General features: G+C 45.5%; 1 protein-coding gene across 25 annotated transcripts in view; it reads right to left on the bottom strand.

Annotated features, from left to right (window-relative positions):
* Window positions 1-24,706, bottom strand: part of ANK3 (ankyrin 3) — a 286,682-nt gene that overhangs the window by 177,796 nt on the left and 84,180 nt on the right. For 15 of the 25 annotated variants that reach the window (XM_087872292.1, XM_087872290.1, XM_087872288.1 and 12 more), the window contains exon 1: window positions 6,632-7,255. The exons of 3 other annotated variants lie outside the window; for them this stretch is intronic. In XM_087872292.1, the coding sequence (XP_087728418.1) occupies window positions 6,632-6,745 (114 nt within the window). In that variant the 5' untranslated portion in view covers window positions 6,746-7,255. Of the gene's footprint in view, window positions 1-6,631; window positions 7,401-24,706 lie in introns of those variants that run through there. 7 more of the 25 variants (XM_034435340.3, XM_034435338.3, XM_034435330.3 and 4 more) reach the window with 2 other exon arrangements.

Raw genomic sequence — 24,706 nt, forward strand, 5'->3', positions numbered from 1 at the left:
CCTTGACTATCACTAAGTGTTGTATCTTTTATTCTTGATGAATATATTTTATTTTTTCTTTATGTACACTGATTATTATTATTATTATTATTATTATTATTATTATTATTATTATTATTATTATTATTATTTAATTTCTATACCACTCTTCTCCTGAAGGACTCAGGGCAGTGTACAGCCTATTAAAAGCACAAGGCAAACATCAATTAAAATAATTTAAAATTATTAAATAATTCGGCTCAATTTAAAACCCCAGAAATTTAAAACACCCAATTTAAAATTATTATGTTGATAGCCCGGCCTGGCGGAACAACAGGGTCTTGAGTGCACAGCGAAATACCCGGAGGTCGGAGATCTTACGTATTTCCGGGGGCAGTTCATTCCACAGGGCTGGGGCTCCCACAGAGAAGGCCCTCCCCCTGGGTGTTGCCAGCCGACATAACTTGGCCGATGGCACCCTGAGGAGACCCTCTCTGTGGGAGCGAACTGGCCGGTGGGAGGCTATTGGTGGCAGAAGTCGGTCTCGAAGGTACCCGGGTCCTATGCCATGGAGCGCTTTAAAGGTGGTGACCAACACCTTGAATCGCACCTGGAAGACCACTGGGAGCCAGGGCAGCTCGTGCAGGAGGGGTGTCACGTGGGCACAACGAGTTGCGCCCATAGCCACCCGCGAGGCCACATTCTGGACCAGTTGGCGCCTCCAAGTGCTCTTCAAGGGGAACCCCATGTAGAGAGCATTACAATAGTCCAGCCGGGAGGTGACAAGGGCGTGAGTGACCGTGCGCAAGGCGTCCCGGTCCAGAAAGGGCTGCAACTGGCGGATCAGGCGAACCTGATAAAAGTCCCCCCTGGCCACGGCCGTCATATGCTCTTCTAAAGACAGCTGTGTGTCCAGGAGGACACCCAGATTGCGAGCCCTCTCTGTGGGGGGCAAAGATTCACCCCCAATAGTCAGCGATGGCATCTGCTGACTATATCGGGACGCCAGAAGCCACAGCCACTCGGTCTTGGACGGGTTGAGTCTGAGCCTGTTCCTCCCCATCCAGACCTGCATGGCCTCCAGGCAGCGAGACATCACATCAAGGGCATCATTGGGGTGGTCTGGGGTGGAGATGTACAGCTGAGTATCATCAGCGTACAGATGACACTTCACCCCAAAACCACGGATGATCTCACCCAGCGGCTTCACATAAATGTTGAACAGAAGGGGCGAGAGGACCAACCCTTGCGGCACTTCCCATGTGAGGCGCCTCGAGGTCGACCTCTGCCCCCCTGCCAACACAAACTGCGAGCGGTCGGAGAGGAAGGAGGAGAACCACCGCAGAACGGTGCCCCCTATTCCTAACCCCCTCAACTGCTGCAGCATGATACATGGTCGATGGTATCAAAAGCCGCTGAGAGATCTAATAGGACTAGGACAGAGGAGCAACCCCTGTCCCGAGCCCTCCAGAGATCATCCACCAACGCGACCAATGCCGTTTCTGTGCTGTACCCCTGCCTGAAGCCCGACTGGTACGGGAGCATATATACCAAAGACAAATTCCTTGTATGTCCAATCACACTTGGCCAATAAAAGAATCCTATTCTATTCTATTCTATTCTATTCTATTCTATTCTATTCTATTCTATTCTATTCTATTCTATTCTATTCTATTCTATTCTATTCTATTCTATTCTTCAAACTTGTTGCAAAATTTTCTTAACATCCCCCAAGATCTAATCAGCAAACAACAGCAGATGGAACAAATCTCCAAAGAAAGCAAAGAAAAAAATGGGGAGAAGAAATAAATGCTATTTCTTTTCACTCAGTTAATAGCTGGCGATATTTTCCTTGTTGCTCCAACAGCTGATGTCAAATCTTGTCCTCCAAGAACAAAAAAAAAAAAAAAAAAAACCAGACTTTTTTGCTATCCAAATGCTGGACTTTCCATCAGGGCCACCACCACCACTCAAAGAGGCTGCTGGGCCAGGGATAAAGAGCTCACAGTATCCCTGCAGCATCTCTCTGCAGCCTCAGGCCCCTTTGGAGTAGGTGGAGGTCATGACCTTCCCTCTTTTGAAGAGCTAGGAGAGAATGGTGAGATGAAAAGAGGGCCTTCAATCTTGCAGGAGATAAAGGGATCTGCTCCACCCTTTAAAAGCCTTACAGAAGCCTCCTAGTCCTCTTCCCTTTTGAGCAGGGGTCTCCAACCTTGGCAACTTTAAGCCTGGAGGACTTCAACTCCCAGAATTCCCCAGCCAGCTTTGCTGGCAGGGGAATTCTGGGAGTTGAAGTCCTCCAGGCTTAAAGTTGCCAAGGTTGGAGAGACCCCTGCTTTTGCGTGCAGGTTCCCACATGCTGTGCAAACTTTGGAGTGGCCTTCCCTTAACAAATGTTTCTGCCCCTGAGTTGGCTGTGGCAAGTTGTCCCATTTCGGACTGCTCCGCTCATCAGTCTAAGGCAGAATATCAAGGTCCTGCATTAATATACAGGCGATCCCCGACTTACAACAGTTGATTTAGTGACCATTCAAAGTTACAATGGAAACTGGCAAAAACTGATTTACAACCGTTGCAGCATCCCTATGGTCACATGATCAAAATTCAGATGCTTAGCAGCTGGTTCATATTTATGATGGTTGCAGTTTCTGGAAGTCACGTGATCACCTTTTGCAACCTTCTAAGAAGCCAAGTCAATGGGGGAAGCCAGATTCACTTAACAACCACTTTACTAAGTTAACTAATGTAATGATTCACTTAACAACTGTGCCAAGAAAAGTCATTACATGGGGCAAAACTCACCTGACAAATGTTTCACTTAGCAACTTAAATTTTGGGCTCAATTGTGGTCATAATTCGAGGACTACCTGTACAGAGGAAAAGTCCATCACCAAAGTAGGCAGTGCTGCATTGCATGCCCTTAATTTAGGCTCCGGCTCACATAATGCGCCTTTTGCTTGGCCATCAGTGCTCCAACTCCTGAGAATTTTGTTCTAATAACTGACTGTGGGGTCAAGTGAAAAAGGAAGTGAGGCCAAGAAGCCACAAATCTTTCTCCATGCCACAGATTTCCTGCCTGGAATTCTACCTGCCATTCCCTTCTCTGCTTAAAACACAAACCTATGCCAACTTTCTGCTCAAGCCATTTGTCCTTATGTTAGCACCACCCCAAGTCTCTGAACAAGACCCAGAATCATTGGAAATGATCTCTAATAGGTGCTGTTCCCACTGCTCCTGCCTCTCCTGCAGAGTTAGTGCCCTAGGAGGGAAATGCTGAGGTCAGGGATCCTGGATGCTCTCGGAGCTTGGTTGCTGTTGTGGCCTGCCAGCGGCCTGCACGGATTGTGGCTGATCCTGACAACGAGGAGGCTGGTGTGGGGTCGCGCCAGCAGCCTGCGCAGCTGGTGCTCGCGTTGGACAGTGAGGAGGCTGAAGAGGATGTGGTGCCAGAGGCAGAGACTCAGCCATGGCCTTCAGAAGCTCCAGAGGCTCCTTCAAGTGGAGATAGCGAAGTGGAGGAGCCTCTTCTCAATGCTTGAGCACGTAGGGCTGCCAAAAGGCAGGAGTGGCTACTCAGGAGGAGGAGGTCTCCTCGAGAGTAAGGCTTGAGGATAATTGGCCACTCCCTTAGCCTATTTAAGTCACACACCATTAGTAAGTTTCTTGCTGGAAACAACTTGTAATTATCAACAGAGCATTTTTTGAAAAGTCTTATCTTGCTTTCTGGGCTGGTTGCCAACCTTTGCCGGACTTTGGTTTATTCTTGCTACTTAATAAATTTGATAAGGACCATTGGTGTGTGTCTATATCCTCGGGAATCCAGAGCTGGGGCAGAACAATTGCTTTCTTGCAGACATCTCATTACCCAGACTAGGTAACGTCAGCAGCACTTACCTAGTTGGGTCATGAACCATCTGCAAGAAAACCACCAGGCTCAGAGAGAACCTAGGACCCCTCATTTCAACCCTGAACTACAAACATTCTCCTTGGTCGACTGAAGTCAGCTTTGCAGGTCCAGGCAACGGCACAGCCACAGGTCTGAAATCCAGCTGTTCTACTTGGAAGTCGATCTCTCCTGCTCCTGTGATTTGCCTTTGTGTGGTCAGAAACCCTGCCATCTCCACCCTTCTCCCCACAATGTGGCCACTGGAAACTCTCTGGGAACCCAGAATGTGACACCTCCAATGGTTGTCCTGACTGTCCCAGCCTTCTGGCTTCTGAACTGGTCGAAGCATCACAATTTCTGCCAAAGTTTGAGCTCCCCCCCCCCACACACACACACTTGAGCCCCTATTTAACTTTAATAGAACAGGATCCAAAAACAATCAACTTTGCCTAAGATGTAAGGAATACAGAACTGCTTCCTGTAACTCAAGATGGGACTATCTTCTCCCAGGGGCTGCTCTTGAAAGGCCGTGGAAGCTCCTCAGGGCTGTAAATTGAAAGGGCCATTCAGACTGATTTAGGTGATTTCAGACACCCAGTTCTTGCCAATATGAGAATGCAACTTCCAAGGAGTATTTCTAACATTGTCCAGCATTAGTACAGAGCCAGAATAAGGGAGTCTGGATAGGCTCCTTGCTTGGGAAGCTCATGAAAAAGGAAGCCTAATTTTTTAAAAAAAATAATAATAATAATTACCTAATTTACAAAAAGGGAAACCTGCCTTCTGTGCTGCGCTAAGGAATGTCAAACGCTCCCCAGCACAGGCGATGGGCAGCCTGGCCCAGCCTGCAGATGCAGCAGAGTTAATCCCCGTTTTTCCCAATGAGACTCAAGTTCTTTAAATGGTTCCAGAGTATTTTGAGCTCAAGTCACCCCCACAGCAAAGCAGGGGAAAATAAATATTTCCTGACGGTTGGGATCAGAGCTCTGTATGAGGCTTTTCTCCCACAACACAAATATTGAAAGAAGGAAATTGGGTGACATTTATGATGACTGGGTATTTCTGCCCGGGGTCCCCAGTGATTGCTAGGTGATTCCCTTCCAAGGTATCAGGATCTCTAAACAGTAAAGTATTTCTGTCAACAAAGCAGCTGACCTCATCTCTGAACCAAGAACAGACACTCCCTGGCCTTCTCTGCTTCTCTATCCAACATTTCCACCCCCCCCTTCCAAGAAAGCAGCAGGATCAGACCCAAAGTCATCCTGCTCCTGCTGTAAGGTGCATTTTACGCCCACTGAAGGATGCATGTAGCTAGTTCCACTGTAATGCATGTGACAATGCAGGTCACCCCAACACCAAACATCGGCAGCCCTTTTGTAGTCCTCCGATTGCTTGGAAGGAGGACTTTGCTAAAAACAGGCCCCAGCTCCACTTTTCATCCCTCAGAAATGGGAGGCTGGGGAGCAAAGCGAAAGGGCTTGGAGGGGGGAAAAAAGCAAACCACAATTCAGAGCTATATTTTACTCCCGCCAGCCAGTTCCATCCTTGCACAAAAGGCACAGGGAGCCCTTGAAGAAGAAGAAGAAGAAAAACCAGCAGGCGCCTGTCCCTTTAAGAGGACGGGATCTTCAGGGCTTCCATGCGGCAGTCTGCGCCGACCGCAACCCCTCCGTAGCCCGGTCCCACTCATGGTCTCCCTGCCCGGAGAAGCTTCGCGGCGCTTTCACACGATGCTCGGCCCTGCAGCTTTGCAGAGGCAACGGGTGGGAGGAAGGCAGCCCAGGAACGCGAAGCTGCTGGCAGAGGCGAAGCGCCCACCCATCCCGCCCCCGCCGCCCCCGAGAGAATTCGACAGCCGTCGCGTCCTTTAAAGGCTTCGCTGCCCGGAGCCCATTGGGGAAAGTCACAAAGGCACCCGGACCCCATTCCTGTCTTCCAGCTCCAATCGCTGGAGCATTTTAAGCCAATTCACAGGCATTTGAGGATGGAGCCCTGGGCCTCTTCCATGCTTACAGGAGCCTCTTAAAGGGCCAGCTGAGACAAAGCCTCTTCCTGAAGGAGGGGGCCATCCAAGGGGCTGGTGGAGAAGGGGAGGGGAGGGGAGGGCCTTCCAGGTTCAGCAGCTTCCCAGGCAGGGAAGGTGCAACTCAGCATCCTTTGCCTCCCCGGGGCTCAGCCATCCCTTCTCCACCGTAGTGAGCATGAGGACAAGCTGACAAAAGAAAGTTGGTCCACGCAGTTGAGTTAGAAAGCACCTCCTCCCAAAGGAGAACCAACCCCCAGGTCAGAAACAAACCGGACAACGTTTCCTTGTGGTCCTTCACCAATCTCAGCATCCGCAAAGCCCTAACTCTGCAACCCATCAACCCCCCCCCCGTCCCCCTTTCCTCTTCTTTGCCCAGATCTATGCAGATGTGATTTATCTAACCTGTAAAGCTCCCCACTCCTACCCTGCTTTGCCCTGGGCTTCGAACCAGGTCGCCTTGCAATCTGCTGGAACGAAACACACACACGGACAGCCAGATCTGTTGTCACAGCACTTCAAGCACAATCTAACTTCAAAGAAGCCCATTTGCCTTTCAAAACCTTTTCCCTGGCCCAGAGTTAGGGCTCGGGGACATGTCGCAGCCTTCCTCTTCTTCTTCTTCTTCCTCCTCCTCCTCCTCCATCACAAGTTCCCTGCATCAAAGCTCTCTGACATTTCAGGCTGCAGTGGGAGCAAAGTGAAACAAAAGGCGTCCGCGGGGAGATTTTGCCAAGACCAACCTTTTTCTTCCTATCCTTGGACCTCTTCCTGTGCTTCCTCTTTTTCTCATTCTCCTCTTCGGGGTTAAGTTCTAAATCTCGGTTCTTCTTGAGCTGCGATGCCGCGTGAGCCATAATGCATTCAGGACCCCTCGCAGAACAATCCTCGCGCGGAAGGAAGAGTGGGGGAAATCCTCCGGCCCTTCAGCCGAGCCCAGGGACGATTGCGCCGGCCAGAGGCAGGGAGGCATCCAGGACCCCGCTCAGCCTCGGAGAGCCCTCCCTGCACCTGAGTCTGGAGGAAAGAGGGCGGCCATTCTAACGCCTGGAGCCCCGGGAGGAAGACGGCGGGGCCGGGCAGAGCAGGGTTAAGGAGGCTGGGTGCCTTGCCACCGGCTGGAAGTGCCTAAGTGCCGCCTCCGAAGGGGGTAGGCTGCAGCCCATGGCTCTCCCCGGAGGGACGCAGAGCAGCCCCCGCTCTCCCGCCCGCCTGCTCCTCCGTAATCCTCAGGTCCGCTCCCGAAATCCGCCCCTCAGAGCATCCTGACGCCGCTGCTCGACGCTCCCTCGCCCAGGTTTGCGGGCTGAGCTCCTTAAGCCAGGAGGAAATGGAGCAGCTCCTACTTTGGAGCCACCGCTGGCAGTGGCAATAAATCAAAGAAATAAGGGAGGAGGTGGGAGAGAGAGAAATTTACCATGGAGACCCTAAACTGCTGCCTGGTGGAAGAAACAATGCCTGCATTGCTGGATCAACAGTGCGTCCTTTATGCTGAGTGTTCAGTCTTGGTGCAGGAACCACAGAAAACATTGTTGTCGTCCCCTGTTCCAGCACATGCTGATTACAACACAGCTCTGGAGGAGGCTGGAGATGCCATCATGCAGGCATCAAAGCAGCAGCCAATGCCTGGGAAATGCCCTGGCCATTTTCTCCTCCAGGATCAAAAGAAGGGAGGGGGGCCTTCACTTCTCCAACAGGCAAAACCAGCCCCCTTCCCACCCCACCCAGGGTGCAGAGGGAGGTTTTTTATGTCACCTTGCTATTTTTTGCTCTCTGAGACCTCAGCAACTGCAGCTTTTGAATATTCATTAGGGGAGGTAAACCAGGATTGGTATGGAAGGCCTGCAGGGGCCTTTTCCACCCATCCTCCACCCCCCCTCAGGGCCTTAGAGCAATGGCACCCATCCCTTCCCAGGCTCCCAGCTCCACGCCTGTGTGCCTAGGAGGCAGGCAGAGATTATTTCAGGGCCATTTCTCCTTGTCAAATGGAGAAGATTGCTTCCCATCAGATCTAGTGGAAGAAGCCCTCCCTACAGCTGTGCTGGAATCCCAGCTCTGGGACAAAAGGCATTGTGATTTCCCCTGGGGTCCATTCATGCCATTCTCCCTCTCTCTCTCTCTCTCTGTGTGTGTGTGTGTGTGTGAGAGAGAGAGAGAGAGAGAGAGAGAGAGAGAGAGAGAGAAAGAAATATATCCCCCCCCCAATCAAAGCAGATGTCCCTCTTCCAGATTTCTGTTTCAATCAGCTGAAGGAGCTATGACCCACTTCTTAGTCTCCCTTCCCAGCGCAATGCAGGTACTTTGCCTACCCTTCTCCTGGGTGCTGAGGGGGTGTGTGAAAGACCTGTGTGTGTGTGTGTGTGTGTGTGTGCGTGTGTGCGTGTGTCAACTCTTGGGTTGCAGAAGTCCCTGGGTTCCATTCAGACTTTCCAGTGACCTTCAGGAAGCCCCAGAATTACACAGTTACTTTTGCAGAGTTTTCTCCTCTTTCTTTGTAAAAGGTACAACCTACTCCAAGTAGTCCTAAGCTTCTTTTCTAACACCAGCACCCTCCAAGCAAGGAATGGGGATAAAATAAAACATGCAGAAGTAGTTTTACAAAAGAAGGCAGCCAGGATAATATTATCAACTGCAGAGACTCAAAACACCTTTGACCATCTCAAAAACTGTCATGCAATTAGAGCTTCACGTATTGGAGGAGCCCAATTTGTTAGGATTAAGGACCCCCTCCCCCCATTGGGCTGTTTGGTTATATAGTCCTGCAGGCTGCAGCCCAGAGAAAGGGCAAGAAAGGGGAGTGCAAAACATGGCAGATTCTGGGAGATGGGAAGTTAATCAAAGGGGAACCAATGGTATCGGTCACATCAAACTCCCAAGTGGTGCTTCACTGCAAAGGAAAATCAAAGGAAGATTTCTCTCAAAGCTGCTTCGGGCTCCTGGCTTGTAAGAATGAAAAAAAAGACACACACACACACACACACACACACACCTTGCTTCCCCTCCCTTTGCTTTGGAGCCCCTTCAGCTTTTCCTCACCAAGTGCAAGGGAGGACCGGAGGGATCTCCTCTTCAGAGAACAGGGTGGGAAAGGGCCAAGAGTAGCTTGCCCTGCCTGGACTTGCTTCATCCGGTTCTTCCCTTTGGTGAAATGGACCCCACCACCTTGGTGGCATCAGCTACTTCAAGGGACCAACCAAATGCTGAAAACAGAGCAGATTCAGGTTTTTTGTCCTGGTACAGCAGGGGCTGAGAGCTTATGGCCCAAATCTAATGCATCCCTCAGTATTTTTCAACCAATATTTCAGGGATGTGGCGAAAGCTACCTTTTGTCTTCCAGCAATCTTCTGGGCCAGGAGAAATGGAGAGTATTCTGCCTATCAGAAAGAAAGAAAAGAGGTCCTTGGGGAAGAAAGATTGGTGGCCTCACCGATTTTTTGCACTAATCCTGTGCCTGTTTGCCCTATATATAAACACTGTTCCCAGTTGCACTATTCTTGCACCATGTGAGACTCAACTGAAGAGAGTCATCCTAGCCTGTTTCTACAGAGCAGAATTAGAACTAATGCCAAGAAATCACAAGAAAACAGATTCACATCTGTCTGACAGCTGGTCCAAGTCCATGACTTTCAGTTCACTGGCGCTTTTTCACAAGAGTTAAACAAGAAGGTTTATGGACCTGTCACATCATCATCAGGTCCAAATTGTTTGACGGAGGGAGACATCATCCAGTTCCCTTCTCAGGAAACAAACAATCAGTTTATTTAATTTACAAGCGTGCATCCATCACAGCGGGAATAATTTTCTGTCATTTGTCTAAAGCTTCGGGGACAACCTTCCTTACAATCTCTGGAAGAAACCACAGTGGCATAAGGGCCTGGTGGCTCAGCAGACTAAAAGCATTGTGATTAACACCAGCTGTCTGCAATTAAAGTAAGTTCGAATCTCACCAGGCTCAAGGTTGACTCAGCCTTCCATCCTTTCTAAGGTAGGTAAATTGAGGACCCAGTTTGTGGGGGCAATAAGCTGACTTTGTATAAATATACAAAAGTATGAAGGCTATTGCTTAATGCATTGTAAGCCACCCTGTGTCTCTGGAGAAGGGCGGCATATAAATCAAATTTTTTTTAAAAAGTGGGTCACTGCTGCCCTTTGGAACAATTCTCCTCTAGTCCTTGGAGAAAGGCAAAACCAGGCCAGAGCCATTAAGAATGCAAGAAGATTGTGCGAACGTTAGAAACAAAAGCAGCAGAAATCTATGCACACGGTTTGCCTCATGGAACTTGTGTCTATCATTATGCTAAACATGAATACATGCAATTAGTTAATAAACTACCTTTCAATTCATTCCCTTTCCAAAGAATTCCACCTTCCGGCAAGGCTTATGACCTTCCTTCATCCAATTCCGAACCACTGTAACTCAGGCCTCTGCGGTAGACCAAGTCGCAGAGCACACATCAGAAGGGCTACTGAAATTCTACTTGATTGTTAGAGGGTATAATCACAGAATCTTGAAACTCTGCCAAGACATCCCTCTGTCCCCTTTTATGCCAACCATAATCAAGTCAGGGTTATTTTGATCTTCCTCCTCTTCCTCCTGGTTTACTTAAAAGTTCTTGCACTTAACTCCATACTCCTCTACTGTCTGCAAGGACTGTCATCACCTGCATTTCATCCGCTCTAGCAGGTGCCCCCCCCCCCAAATCCCCTGTGCTGAACCAGCTGCGCATCCAACTCTAAAAAGGCTCCGGTTTTCAGAGCCAACACCCACCCATCAAATCCAAGAACGGAAGACTTGGGAAAAAACTGCCATCTGAAACGTGTTCCACTGTGAATGTACATGGACCAAAGCAACTACGGTACTTATTGGTCCATACGTAGCAACAGCCACATGGTACAAGAAGACAGCACAACAAATAGCATCCTGTCCAAATAATAAACAGATGGGGGATTTCTACACCTTAGAAATGGAACGCAAAGGTTTCCCCCATCTCTTCAACGGTAGCATTTCAGCAATGCACAACAGCTGTCCAAATTCTTTGTTCCCAAGGCTCACTGCCCACATTTTAATAGCTGGTATCTAAGGCAGGACAATGAACGATGGTGCCTACAACAAAAGATCCCCTGCCAATAGCTATGAGGGCCTCTGGCTCCTGTACAAGATCGTCAGGTGGAGTGTCGCTCTCCCAGAGGATCACGAGCTCAGATTTCTCCTCTTAGATCCTTTCAGCTGTACAGAACCAGCCATGGCACAGAATGCTTAAGAGGAAGAGGAAGTTCCTTAAGGCAAGCTGATATGTATAAAAAAGTCCAACTGGAAAGGCAGATTTGGAAAATTTAGGAGGTAGCTCCTATAACCCAGATGTCAAACCTATGGCATGCGTGCCAGAGGTGGCATGCAGTGCCCTTTCTGTGGGCACGTAAGCTGTCGTCCCAGTTAAGGTCTGTTGCCAGTCAGCTGGTCTTCGGGCCTCTGCCGCGCATGCGCAAGGGATAGGGTGTGTGCGGGGGGGGCCCTGTGTGCATGCACAGGGGTACGCACATTGTATTTGGGGGGTTGAGGCGCACGGACATGCTTTGGGCACTCAATCCAGAAAAGGTTAGCCATCATTGTCCTATAGGAACTGGATCTCATTTCTAACCCAGCCATTATTGCTTCAGAAATGGTTAACAAGTTCCTGATTAAGTTTTGGACATTTTTACATTACTCAGAGATTGCAAAATGCTAAAAATAATGAAAAGATAAAATAAAAATATAATGAATAAATAAATGCCAACTCTGAACATAGGGTATCTGTTCCCAAAGGACCACTTCATTCGCTACAAGGTTACATGATACAATTGTGGATTTATCAGTTGTGCAGTTAACAAACTTTGTTCAGCAGTTTCTATTCTAATCTTTGTTGAATAACTTGCATGATATCAGTTTTTGTAAACTTGTACTAACTGCACTTAAAAATAAAATGTATAAAGTGAACTTGAGATCCTATCATTTTGGAGAAAATAGCCAACTCTTGTTGATTTTGCACTTCAGAGTATTCATGTTTATTAGGAAAAGAGGCAAAAACTAAAAGACATGATGCCCAGGAAGCATGTGTTGTTGTGTTGCAATAGGGATTTTTCAGGAAAAGCATTTATAATGGTATATAAATTGCTGAAATATAAGGACTTACAGCACTAAACTTGCCTTATGCTGCTCTAAAAACTGGCAATCAAAACAAATAGATCAAAAGTCAATCTTCTCACCTGCGTATTATATTTAAATTCCTGGTCACTAAACTATTTTCACTTGAAATTGCTTTCACATATTCAAAAGAGAAAAGACCTACATAAATATATAAAAGACCTATATAAATATAATAAATAAATAAATAAAATAAAATTTTTAAATACTTTCATGGGACAGTTAGTGGCCTTGTTTTGATTTCAATCTGCTCAGTCTGTGATTCACAAAATCAACAATAGTCTAACCAGCTTCCTAGGTTTCGGCTTCCTAAAACCACAAAGGCAGAGCCTGGGAAGGGGAGAGGGAGGGGGTGGAGGAGAAAAATCCATACAAGATTTATGTTACAAAAATATAAACGAAATGAATTCAAGGCTGAACTGTGGCTTCAGCACTAAAATCTGAGGTTCGGTTGAATATGGCCAGTAAAATCCAAAAGAAAACATGGACCATGGAATGCTCCCAATCACTTTTCTCATTCTCCCTCAACTTTGCTGTTTTCTAGATCTTCTCTTTTATAAGTCATGTTCTGTGAGTCTTCGGAATTTTACGGAACTTTCTCTCCTTACGGCTTTTACAGTCAAGCAATTGTTCCCATGAGCAATGGCATTCACAACCCAATCAACACATAGTCAGAAAAAGGAATGACCAGATATTGAAATCAGCCTACAAACAAAATAATTTTTGTTTATTCTTTTGAATGCAGGCTCTACCTCTGAGTTGCTTAAGTGACCTGATTGGCTCATAATTTGCATGCCAGACAATACACATACTTGAGCTGGCAAAGTCATTGTGTTGTGTTCTTTGCACATAAAGACTCCAGTTACCTTCTCAACTGCTGTTGGCTACAGAGACCCATTCATGGAGGGGGTTATGTTATGTGAGTAATCAAGAAATAGGCCATAATTGTTGCCGCCACCTTCTTTCTTTCTTTCTTTCTTTCTTTCTTTCTTTCTTTCTTTCTTTCTTTCTTTCTTTCTTTCTTCCTTTCTTTCTTTCTTTTTTTAACTTTCTGATGTTGTTTTACCCCATAAGTATTTAGAGCCAGTCCTGTTTAGTTCTGGGTCAATCAACTCAAGTGAATAGGTGCCACCAACTTTGAAGCTGCTCTGGTCTAGGACAGGGGTCTCCAACCTTGGCAACTTTAAACTTGTGGACTTCAAGCTTTGCTGGCTGAGGAATTCTGGGAGTTGAAGTTCACAAGTCTTAAAGTTGCCAAGGTTGGAGACCCCTGGTCTAGGAGACACCAACTTTGAAGCTGCTCTGATCTAGGAGACAAGCACATCCTTTATTTAGGATATACCGGTATGTATGTAAGTGATGAACAGAAAGCTGTATCACTGAATACTGATTTTGTTATCATCAAAAGAATCAGTAAATTAATCCAGTGAAAGCAATTGTATCTGGTTATGATGTGGAAGCAAGGAACTGCAGCCAGAAAAATGCAAATCAATTGTAGCTACTTCCCCATCAGCTGTGATGGTGTGAGTTTCAGACAACAGGAGCATATAAAACACAGCCCTATGCAACTGATGGAATCATAAAGTATAAATCAGGCGCACCACTTATCTCAAGACTCCAAGCTGCAGTCACGTCTCAAGGTCACCCGGTGTGGCTTTTCAGACACCAGGAATTCTGAGGTTGCCTATTCCTAAAGTAATTGTTGAGCAAAGTTATTAATGTTAAGAGTCTCTGATTAATTAAAGCACATTTTCTTGGTTTCCATTATTCACTGGATGCATATCTGCTTTGAAGAGGTTTATGGCAGGTTTTTGAGTCCGTAGGACTGAACTTTTAGCATTAGAAAAGAAAAAAAATCCAGCAACTGGAGAAGGTACAAATGAGAAACTGGCCAAGCTGCAACATAAGGTAGCTGAAACAAAGTGTATTAATCATCTCTTTTGCCAATATTTTGTTATCAGTTTTGAGACCAAGAAAATGTTTTATTTAGGTAAGTCAGCTGAAAGAAGGAAATAAGTACTTGCTTGTTTCCTTGTTTGCTGGAGTTTTTATAACACCAATCCAGCAGGACTCTGAGAGGCTAATATTCCCTATCTATAGTAAAGCTGAAAACCACTACAAGAACTAACAAATCGCAGCAAGAAGTAGTAGGAAAATTTACTCTGAAAAAAAGCAAAGCCACAGAGAATAAAAACATCCCCGTACAAGCCAGGGTGAGAACTCTAACTTATTTTTGTTTCCCTTCCTTGGGTTGAGAGTACCCAGGCATGTGGGGCTGAAACATAGATGTTTGACTCCATCTCCGATGATCACCTTTGTGGGAAAGGACCTGCCTCCTTTCTTAGTCATCAGCCTCAGAGATGAGCTGGCCCTGGGAGCAAACTCCCAGCTTGCAGTCCCAACCCAACTAAATGGGCTTCAATGGGGAAGACGACTAAGGCGGTGGACTAAGAAATCTGAAGTTCGTGGTAACTCTCCTCTAAAACCCAATAGACCCGTGTAGCTTTTGCAACCAATCACTAGGCATTTTGATTCAATTGAGAACTGCAGAGAAATATGTCCAACTGGCACATTTTAACATGGTGGAGGATTTGTGTTGAATGCATAGGGCTCCCACCTCCTTTGATACCTTTAGCCCATGTTCCCAGCTAATCTCTAGGTGCTTCCTTTAATGTTAGGCAAACCTCTGTCAAGCACCTGTGCATATTTGTTTCTCTACTCAATGTGAATGCATACAACGAGCAGGAGGAAGATGCTCATTTGTGCCCACTGGCAGCTTAGTAGGTTCAAAAAAGTCATTAGTCATTTGTGGTCATCTTAAAAATGGAATATGTCATTTAAAAGCAGGTACATCATTTTCGTTTCTCAGAACCATGGAGAAGAATATAAGTATCCCTTGATGACCTGAAATGTTTTATAACATAAGCTGAAATCACTCAAAAATATTTTATCCGAAAAACTCTTTTGCAAATGTCAATGCTGTCTCCCCAATGTTCAGAATCTAGCAAAGCAGCCCTTTAAAGTTTCAACAAGACGAGACCCTACCTATTCAGGATGAACTGCCTATATGCTGTCCAGGTCTCTGTGGAGGATGCTTCAGCAACACTTTTCCAACCTGGAGATGGAAATAAACCTTGGCAAGCTTCTAACTGGCAGGACCTGAAATTTGTGTCCCAAGAGACCTGGAGGATACAAGATCTCCTGCCTACTCCCCAAGACTGGCGGGGGAAACATGATACCTAGCTGTCCTCAGGTACGGAAGTGCTGGCCTCACCCAGACTTAGAGGGTGTTCATGCTGTCCTTTGGATTAAAAGGAAAACCGCCCAGGACAGTGGTGAAATTCAATTTTTTTTACCACTGGTTCTGTAGGTGTTGCTTGGCGGGTGTGGTGTGTGGCTTAGTGGGCGTGGCTTGGTGGGCGTGGCAGGGGAAGGATATTGCAAAATGTCCATTTCCACCCCACTCTGGGGCCAGCCAGAGGTGGCATTTGCCGGTTCTCCAAACTACTCAAAATTTCCACTACTGGTTCTCCAAAACCTGTCAGAACCTGCTGGATTTCACCCCTGGCCCAGGGCCCAAATGGCCAGAACAGACATGGGAAAGTGCCCATTTCTGATGGAGGACTGGAGTCTCTTTGCATGGGCAGCAGGATGCTGACTCTGGAGTCTTTCCAGATGAGAAACGTTCCTGACTTCTGCTGCCTGGCAAAAACTCCATGTCAGGCAGCAGTCTGAAAGCTTCTCTTTCAACGGACCGATCTCTCAGCAAACATCACAGCTTGTTAGAGCCCAGCCCAGCTTGAACATTTACTCTGTGTCCGTGCAGGGAGCCACATCCCCTCAGGAGATTCTCACTTCCCTGCAATCTAACTGAAGGAGAACACAGAGTGACGACAGCTCTGGAGTTGTTTCACAGGCCAGGCTGAACCAAACGTTCGAGAACCGGATCCTGGGGAAGAGGACAGGGGCACCGAGCCACGTGCTGAATGAGCTCCGAAGCCAAGAATATTATTACACGGATTCCAAAGCTACAATCTTTTGTTATTTACTGCTTAAACCACTTTGTGTGTCAGTAATGGGGTAATGGCACTCCGGAGCGGCTTGAAAGTGCTCTCAAGCAGGCTGACCTCAGCAGAGTGGGAAGGCAGGAGGCTGGGTGCCCAGAAGAGCACCAGGTCAGGCAAGGTGAATTCCTGGCAAGAGAACCTGGTCTCCGCCAGGAAGACTGGCAGTGGATGCCAGTGGGTGCAGAGCCAGCATCTGAGAGCATCTCTGTGCCTGGAAAGACTTCTTCAGTTAATCGTTGTACACAACTGAAAATTCCCTCTTTCCGGAATGGATCAGGAGTCAAGTCTGAGAAAAAAACTCTATTCCTGAGAATGTTCATTTGGAGTTAATATGTATTTAGGTATACTATCATCCAGCACCCAGATAAGCAAGATGGAATGGCAACTAGATGACAATGCGTCCATCGCGGAAAAAGCAACCCCAGCATGGTCCAGTTAGTCCCATTTAAGGCTGGTAAGATACTTGCCTCTAGTTCACAGCTAGCCAACCAACTTCCCTTTCCCAAGACCGAAGAGTCACGGTTTTTTGATGGGGGGACAAAATTCAGAATGATGAAATGCAGAATTGCATTTATAAGTATATTGGTTATGTCAAATGGAATTAAAATTAATGGCAGGATGCCTTAACTAGATTACTGTACCCACATCTCTCTTACTAGAGGACTCATTTATTCATTTGTGATGTATACAATCCCAAATCAAGTATTGCACTGGGGTTGGAAATTTTACTATGCACATTTTATTGTGCTAGCTGATGGAAGACTAGAAAATGAATCTACACGACAAGCATCAGTAACAATAAAGTGTTATCAGTAAACTTCAAATCATACTGTTAAAAGATCCTGCAGACGAACTGCTGAAGAATGTGATATATATACTCAAAGGTGGCAGCTCTTCAAGACATTCCCTTCATGTTGGTCAGAGGGAAAGAAAGTGACCTAAAGTGCACCAGACCAGCCTGGCCTTGTTTATAAAAGGAAACAAGCATCTCAAATTGATGTCTTCCTCAAGGAATTGATGGGCATTCTAATAAACCAAAGGCATCTCCTTGCAATGTTTCGGCAGAATGAGCTGATCCAAGTCTCCCGCTGGTGAAGGTTGTAAATCAGCACTCCTAAATGGATTGATCTTGTTATTGTGTTTCGATCAATTTGGCAATCAATGCTGACCATCCTTAGCCTAATCTCTGATTCCTCTGGGTCATAAGTCATTGACCAAAGAGTATTGGTGCAACTTTTCTAAAACACGCTTGCAGAATGAAGAAAAATTATCTGCCAATCCTCAAAACACTAATGAGGTTTCTTCCATTTTTTATAGCATCGTCTTTGAAAATGGACACAAATGGATTCTCATCAGCTTGAGTCAAAAGACAAATGAAGTCTGTAATGCAAGATAGAGTAAGATCCTAAATTCATCAGACAAAGCCACAACATAAATGTATTCTGAAGTCAAATGAGGGAAGTCCTCACCTTTGAACCAATAAGGACCCAAAGTGCAGGACACATTAATGATCTGATTCATTTGGGGGTGATTCCCAAGAGGCTCCCACAACTATCTAGAAAAATGAAATTCAATGTAGATAAAAGTAAAATTCTACACTTTGGCAAAAAAAATCAACTGTATAGGTACAAGCTAGGTCAGGGGTCTGCAACCTTAAACACTGAAAGAGCCATTTGGACCTGTTTCCCACAGAAAAGAAAACACCGGGAGCCACAAAACCCTTCCCGTGCCTGACTATTTCTTGAGCGGCCACAAAACTAGCATATGTAGTTGAATTAAACGTTCTGTTTCTTCTGAAACTTTTCTATATTGGATTTATCCATGGTTGGCCTACCGGGGTAATAAATTGTGTGCTGGCAGGTGTCGCACATTGGCGGTTGTGATGCATATTTTGAGTGACAGGGAGTCGCAGCAGAGGGGTGAAAGAGCCACATGCAGCTCCAGAGCCGCAGGTTGCTGACCCCTGAGCTAGGTGAAACCTGGCTTAATGACAGTAATTGTGAGAGAGATCTTGGCGTCCTAGTCAACAATCACTTAAATATAAGTAGCAGCAGCCAAAATAACAAATGCAATCCTAGGGTGCATTAATAGAGGGATAGAATCAAGATCCACATGAAGTTCTAGTACCACTTTACATTTTACAAAGCCTTAGTATGGCCACGCTTGGAATACTGCATCCAGTTTGATCACCACAATACACTACAAAAAAAATGTTGATACTCTGGAAAGAGTGCAGAGAAGAGCAACAAAAATGATTAAGGGGCTGGAACATATGAAGAATGGTTACAAGAATTGGGTATGTCTAGTCTAGTGAAAAGAAGAACTAGGGAACATAATAGTGTTCCAATATTTGAGGGGCTTCTACAAAGACAAAGGGGTCAAACTACTTTCCAAAGCAGCAAAAGGCAAGACGAGAAACCAATGGATGGAAATTAATCAAGGAGAGAAGCAACCTAGAACGAGGGAGAAATTTCCTAATGTTGAGGGTAATCAACCAATGGAACAACTTGCCTTCAGAAGTTGTGGGTGCTCCATCACTGGAGGCATTCCAAAAGAGACTGGACAATCATTTATTTGAAATGGTATAGGGCAGGGCTGTCAAACTCCAGGCCCATGCCGGGAGTGATGCCGGATGTGTCACGCGCTGGCCACGCCTGGTTTAGCAAAGGGTGGGGGGGAAGTCCCATTATATCACATGATGCTACCGTGACGGCGTGAGTTTGACATCCTTGGTATGCTTAAGCAGGGGGTTGGATTAGAAAACCTCTGAGGTCCCTTCCAACTCCATTATTATTCTGTTCTTATTCTAACAATTAAGAATGGCTGGACTAAAACAAAGGCCTGAAATTCTGGTGTTCCCAGTATTTCGTGTGCAGTCTGCACTCAACGCCAGGCCAATCCCCAGCCACAGGAGCTTCCCTGCTTAGTCAGCCAGATGTTTAGAGTAGATCTGGTATTTTGATCCACTCAAGTCCTTCCCAAGGACCTGGGATAGGCAGCTGTTGTTGTTTAATAATATGAAAGGTTCCAAGTGAGGGGTCCTTGGTGCTCTCTGAGCTTGCTTGTTTTCTTGCAGAAGTTTCATTAGTCTAACTAGGTAACATCATCAGTGCTAGTAAGGAGTGCTGTTTGCTGTCAGTTTATATCCTGGTGTCTTGTCTGTCGGTGTGAGTGAGGGCAGTCTTTGCAAACCAGTAGCAAAGGTAAGTGGAACCCACCACTGGTCCTAAGGTGTTTCAAACAAAATTGCCTTCTGCAGTTGACCAATGAGGATTTTGTCGATGAAGATAGTGCTCAGGTTTTCCCCAAATGTTTCAGGAATGCTCCCAAAGTGCCTATCGCTACTGGTATTATCTTTGCTTTCTTTTACCACAGTCGTTCTACTTATATTTGCAGGCCTTTGCATTTTGTGATTTTTCTCCAGTTCTTTCTCTTCCCTTCTGCTGTCTCCAGATATTGCCGCATCCACTATTCAGGCTTTTTTGTCTTTCTTATCAACAATTGTTAAGTCCGGGGTGCTGTGTGTCAGATGCTTGTCTATTTGAATTCTAAAGTCCCAGTGATTTTTAGCTTCTTCAGCACCATTGTTGCTACTCCTTGAACTAAAAATGCATTACTCTGGCCTTTATTGCATTTTCTGCAGTGCCAAATCATTAACTTTCTGAAAAAATATTCTAGAATGAGAGTACCTTTTGCATATTGCATTTCTCATCCAGCTGAATCTAGAGGATTGCCATCTTGTGGTCTGGGGTGAGAAAAGCAACTAAGAGGACTTTAGGAAATAAAAGGAAGGGGGAGGCGGAGGAAATTACATTGCCAAGAAAAGCACATGGGATTGTCCATCCATAAAGATGCAGTGCTTGGTGGAATGAAATAATTTTCCTAATTCTTCATGGACTAGATCTCATATTACAATTATAAACAGCACTTCCATTTTGCTAGTGCAATCCTCATCCAGAAATCCCTTAAACATGGGGTTGTCTTCTCACTAGCTTAATAGACAATGTACAGTTTAGTGTGGAGACTAATAAAAATCTCACATATCCTTAATTACAAGGAAAACTATTCATTATTACAGGAAAAAGGTAACTGAATAGAGAGGTTGGTGCAGGAGAACCCGGAAACAAAGTGCTGAGGACAATCTGAGAAATCAAATCCAAGATCCCAAACATTAAAGAAGTAGAACATCACATCCTTGCTTCTGAAACTATATTTCAGAAACAGGAATTCAAAATCAAATTGGTTAAAATGTAATACTAAGTCATTGTCCAGGAAAGGAAGAAGAAACAGGACTTAGAATTATCAGTTTTATAAATGCTATTTAAAACACATTTAATTCTGGGGGTGTTATTGATGAAATGAAGATGGCCCTGCCAAAGTGGAGCCAATGACTGTGACAAAGACCAAGGAACCAGGGAGTAGACCAATTCCTTGGAATCTTTCTGGATAAGGAGAAGATGGGAGATCATCTATATGAGTTCTGGATGGCTGCTCCTCATGAGAAGATGCAGGATAACAGTTTTACATGGGTTTCAGCACTTGGAGATGATGGGATTAGCCATCTTGCTTACAATTGCAGTGGAAACTTCTAAAAAACCCACAAACATCACTTTCTAATCACTTTTGGAAATTGCTCACTTACTACTTCTAAGCTTAGAAACATTTAAAATGACAGGTTTGAAAAGTCTTCATTGGCTGAGTTTATTTTTAACCCTGAACAAAGGAAAAATTAATTATAAATTTAAAAATTTAGAGAACTGAAATGAACAACAAAGAGCTCAGAATTTGAGTTTAGGAAGTTATAAACAGAAGAAAGGTCCAGATCAATTTGGAATATTGAATTTTTTTCAATACGACTTTGGAATTTGGAGAAGTTGAGAACAAGCAACTTCTCATGGGAAATAGATCAGTTTTGTTTTTGGAACACAAAACAGAAATAAGTCATTTCATAATTTAAAAACTGGATACTAGAGAGGGCTGTAAATTTTAGGTAGAAGAATGAATGCAAGCCTATAAAATGCAAAGCATTATAATACTGAAATTGCTGAAGGATAATTTTGAAGAATGGAATCAGAATGTAGTCAATGTAGCCACAATATCAACAATCTCAGTAACGATGTCTGCTTCTATAGATAGACTATATGATGGGTGTTTTTTTATTATATTAGCGATGTTATAGTTTTGGTTTTACTTCATCATATTTTCTAATTATACTTTACCAATGAAACATTTCAATGTGAATTACCACTAGATGGTGGCAAAGAAGCAGGATTTTTTGCATCACTGCAGGATGCCATCCTGTGGTGATCTGCTGTTTTGAAATCCAGATGCAGCATCCCAAGGTCCACATCAGTTCCAGCCTCTGGTTCCCAATTAGGGACCAGAGACCTTGCAGCAGGGCTGAGGGACTTTCTGAGGGCCAGGGATCTAGATTAACATCCCCCCACACCCAAAGATGAGGTCCTTCAGTGCAGGGATGGCATTGAAGTGGGACATGCTGCACAGGGCCAGTGACTGCAGGATTTGGGGAAAGGAGCCCTGAGGCTTCACTTTGTTCTTTCTTTCTTTCTTTTATTTTATTATTCATATTTCTATGCCGCCCACTCTCCGAGGACTCTGGGAGGCTTACAACAATCAACAGTATACTAAATATTGCCCCCAACAATCTGGGTCCTCATTTTACCCACCTCGGAAGGATGGAAGGCTGAGTCAACCTTGAGATGGTGAGATTTGATCTGCTGAACTAGCAGTCAGCTGAAGTAGCTGCAGTACAGCACTCTAACCACTGCGCCACCTCGGCTTCTTGTTCCTTCAACCACATATTCAAGTCTACTTTAGGGCCTGGGTGCATTGCACTACAATATAGGAAGAAACCATGCCACCATTCAGTTAGGCACAACCCAGAGGTACCATCTGAAGAGGGACCATCTAAAGCAGGGGTCCCCAACCTTGGCAACTTTAAGCTCAGTGGACTTCAACACCCAGAATTCCCCAGCCAGCAAAGCACCCAAACACTCAACATCCAAAAGCTGTGGGTGTTGAAGTCCACCAGGCTTAAAGTTGCCATGGTTGGAGACCCCTGATCTAAAGAACATCTCTACGATCTTTGGAGATGTTCTAAAGATCATAAAAGATAGAGCCGTGGTGGTGCAATGGTTAAAATGCAGTATTGGAGGATGTCTCTGCTGATTGCCAGGAGTTCAATCCTGACCATCTCAAGGTTGACTCAGCCTTCCATCCTTTCCAGGTGGGTAAAATGAGGGCCCAGATTGTTGGGAGCAAGAAGCTGATTCTGTAAACTGCTTAGTTAGTGCTGAAAAGCACTATAAAGTGGTATATAAGTCTAAGTGCTATTGCTATTGCTAACTCAGAAGAATCCCTGCTATAAGAAATCCTCATTAAATTTAAAGATGTGTCACACTTTTGAATACATCTTATTCTGATTAATGCCAAAACAAAGTCAAACTAATAAAACCATCCTGTTGTATTCTTCGGAGCAGGTTTATTTACAAAATAAGCATTATTATTGACAGTGTCACACAAAAATTTTTTCCCTCCTCCTAAGTTGCTATTCTGGTACTTTAAGGATTCTACATTTCCTAAATATCCAGTTTATTTTCCATCCAGTCAATTGCCACAGCTCTCTTTATATCTCCAAGTTCTTCCTTTCCTTTTAGCCTCTATCCGTTGCTAAGTAACTCTCCACTGGGGCCAATTTTATTCCCAACAATTCCCTCCTACCATGTATAGAAAACTTCTCTCAAGTTTCAGGAAGGAAGACAGGCTGCTTGTTGTCTTCCCCCACCAGTTTCCAACTCAGTGTTGTTGTTGTTGTTGGTGGTGGTGGTGGTGATGGTGGAGGAGATGTTCCAGTCCCTCTCCTCAATTGTCCATGACCTTGTTGGTCTTTTGATCTCTTGGGGTTTGGGGATCAAAATTCCCCTTGTTTCTCTTGGATCTGTGTCTCTATGAGTCTTGGATCTCACCTTGAAATTCAGGCCTTCTCCTCTTCACACAGAAAGCAATTCTTCCAACCACTACTCCTCACCATACTCCACCCTGCTCCGTATCATTTACATTCTACCTCTCTTTGTAAGCCTTTAATTCCACCTCTTCCCTTCAAGGGTTAGAGTGAGACTTGTAACAGGGACATGTTCTTGTGGTGTTCTTTTCTTTTCAAAATCATGCAGGACCCTAAAAATGTCTTGGGAGGAACAGGTGGGTACTCTACCAAAACAAATTCCAAAGAACTTCTGTATTTTTTTCAAAGTCTGTACAGTCCTAACAGCTACTCAACTGACTTGTCCTAGTGCATACACACAAGTGAGAACATGGGCCATTTTGGGCCAAAGCTCATTTCTCCAAGGATAAGATTGGCATGTGGCCAATCTAATTTCCACAGGGAGACTGTTCCAATGAACGAGCAGAGCTTCTGAGAAGCAACGTCTCAGCAGTCTGCTGACTTCCTAGAAGTGGGAACTCCTAGCAGTTCCTCCCAAGATAGGTGCAGTCAATATATCAATGCCATATTGAACTGTTGGGTGGCTTCTCCCAAGGGTGCCATGTTGCTGTTCAACAGGAGGAGGAGAACAGGTCCCTCGAGCACTCCTCAACCTCTCCCCTACAACCATTGTCCAGCACTGCCCACTGGGAAAAAAGCAGAACCATGGCAAACAGTGTCTTCAGTCCTCAAAACCTCTGCTTCACTATAGCTCCCAGACAATACCATGGTTGATGGTACCCAAGCCCATGGAGAGATCAAAAATGACCAAGAGGGGTGCCCCCAAAGCTACACACCACACCAACCAAAGCCATTTCTGCCCCATATCAATCTTTGAATACTGTCTGAAAGGGGTCCAGAAAGACTGCTGCTTCTAGGCAGCCCCACAGCTAATTTCCACCCCAATGTCAACAACCTTGCCTGAAAGGAGGCAAATGGAGACGGGGTGATGTTATCCAAAGCAACTGATCCAGGAAGATGCCCCACACCTCTTTCAAAGAGTCTGCATCAGTGGTGAAATCAAAAATTTTTTACTACTGGTTCTGTGAGTATGGCTTGGTGGGTGTGGTGTGGTGTGCCTTGGTGGGTGTGGCTTAGTGGGCATGGCAGGGGAAGGATACTGCAAAATCCCCATTCCCTCCCCAGTCCTGGGGGAAGGCTATTGCAAAATCTCCATTCCCACCCCACTCTGGGGCCAGCCAGAGATGGTATTTGCTGGTTCTCCAAACTACTCAAAATTTCCACTGCCGGTTCTCTGAACTGCTCAAAATGTCCGCTACCAGTTCTCCAGAACCTGTCAGAACCTGCTGGATTTCACTCCTGGTCTGCATAACCCTGGCTGAGCAAACTGCTGGAGGGAGTATTGGGGGAGAGAGCAGGGAGCATGCTGGAGAAGAGGAAGGGAAAGCGACCACAGGATCTGTTACAGTAACACTGGATACGGCCCCTGGTTTTGAGAAACACAAAGAGTGATTCAGCGATGACTGACATTTCCTTTACCATGGAAACTTCTCCCCTTGTGATTTGGCTGGTTGTGTTGTTATATGCCAAAGTCGCCACTGGGTAGCAA

This window comes from Pantherophis guttatus, chromosome 6 (genome assembly GCF_059756535.1).
Source record: "Pantherophis guttatus breed Tessera chromosome 6, ASM5975653v1, whole genome shotgun sequence".
NCBI lineage: Eukaryota > Metazoa > Chordata > Lepidosauria > Squamata > Colubridae > Pantherophis > Pantherophis guttatus.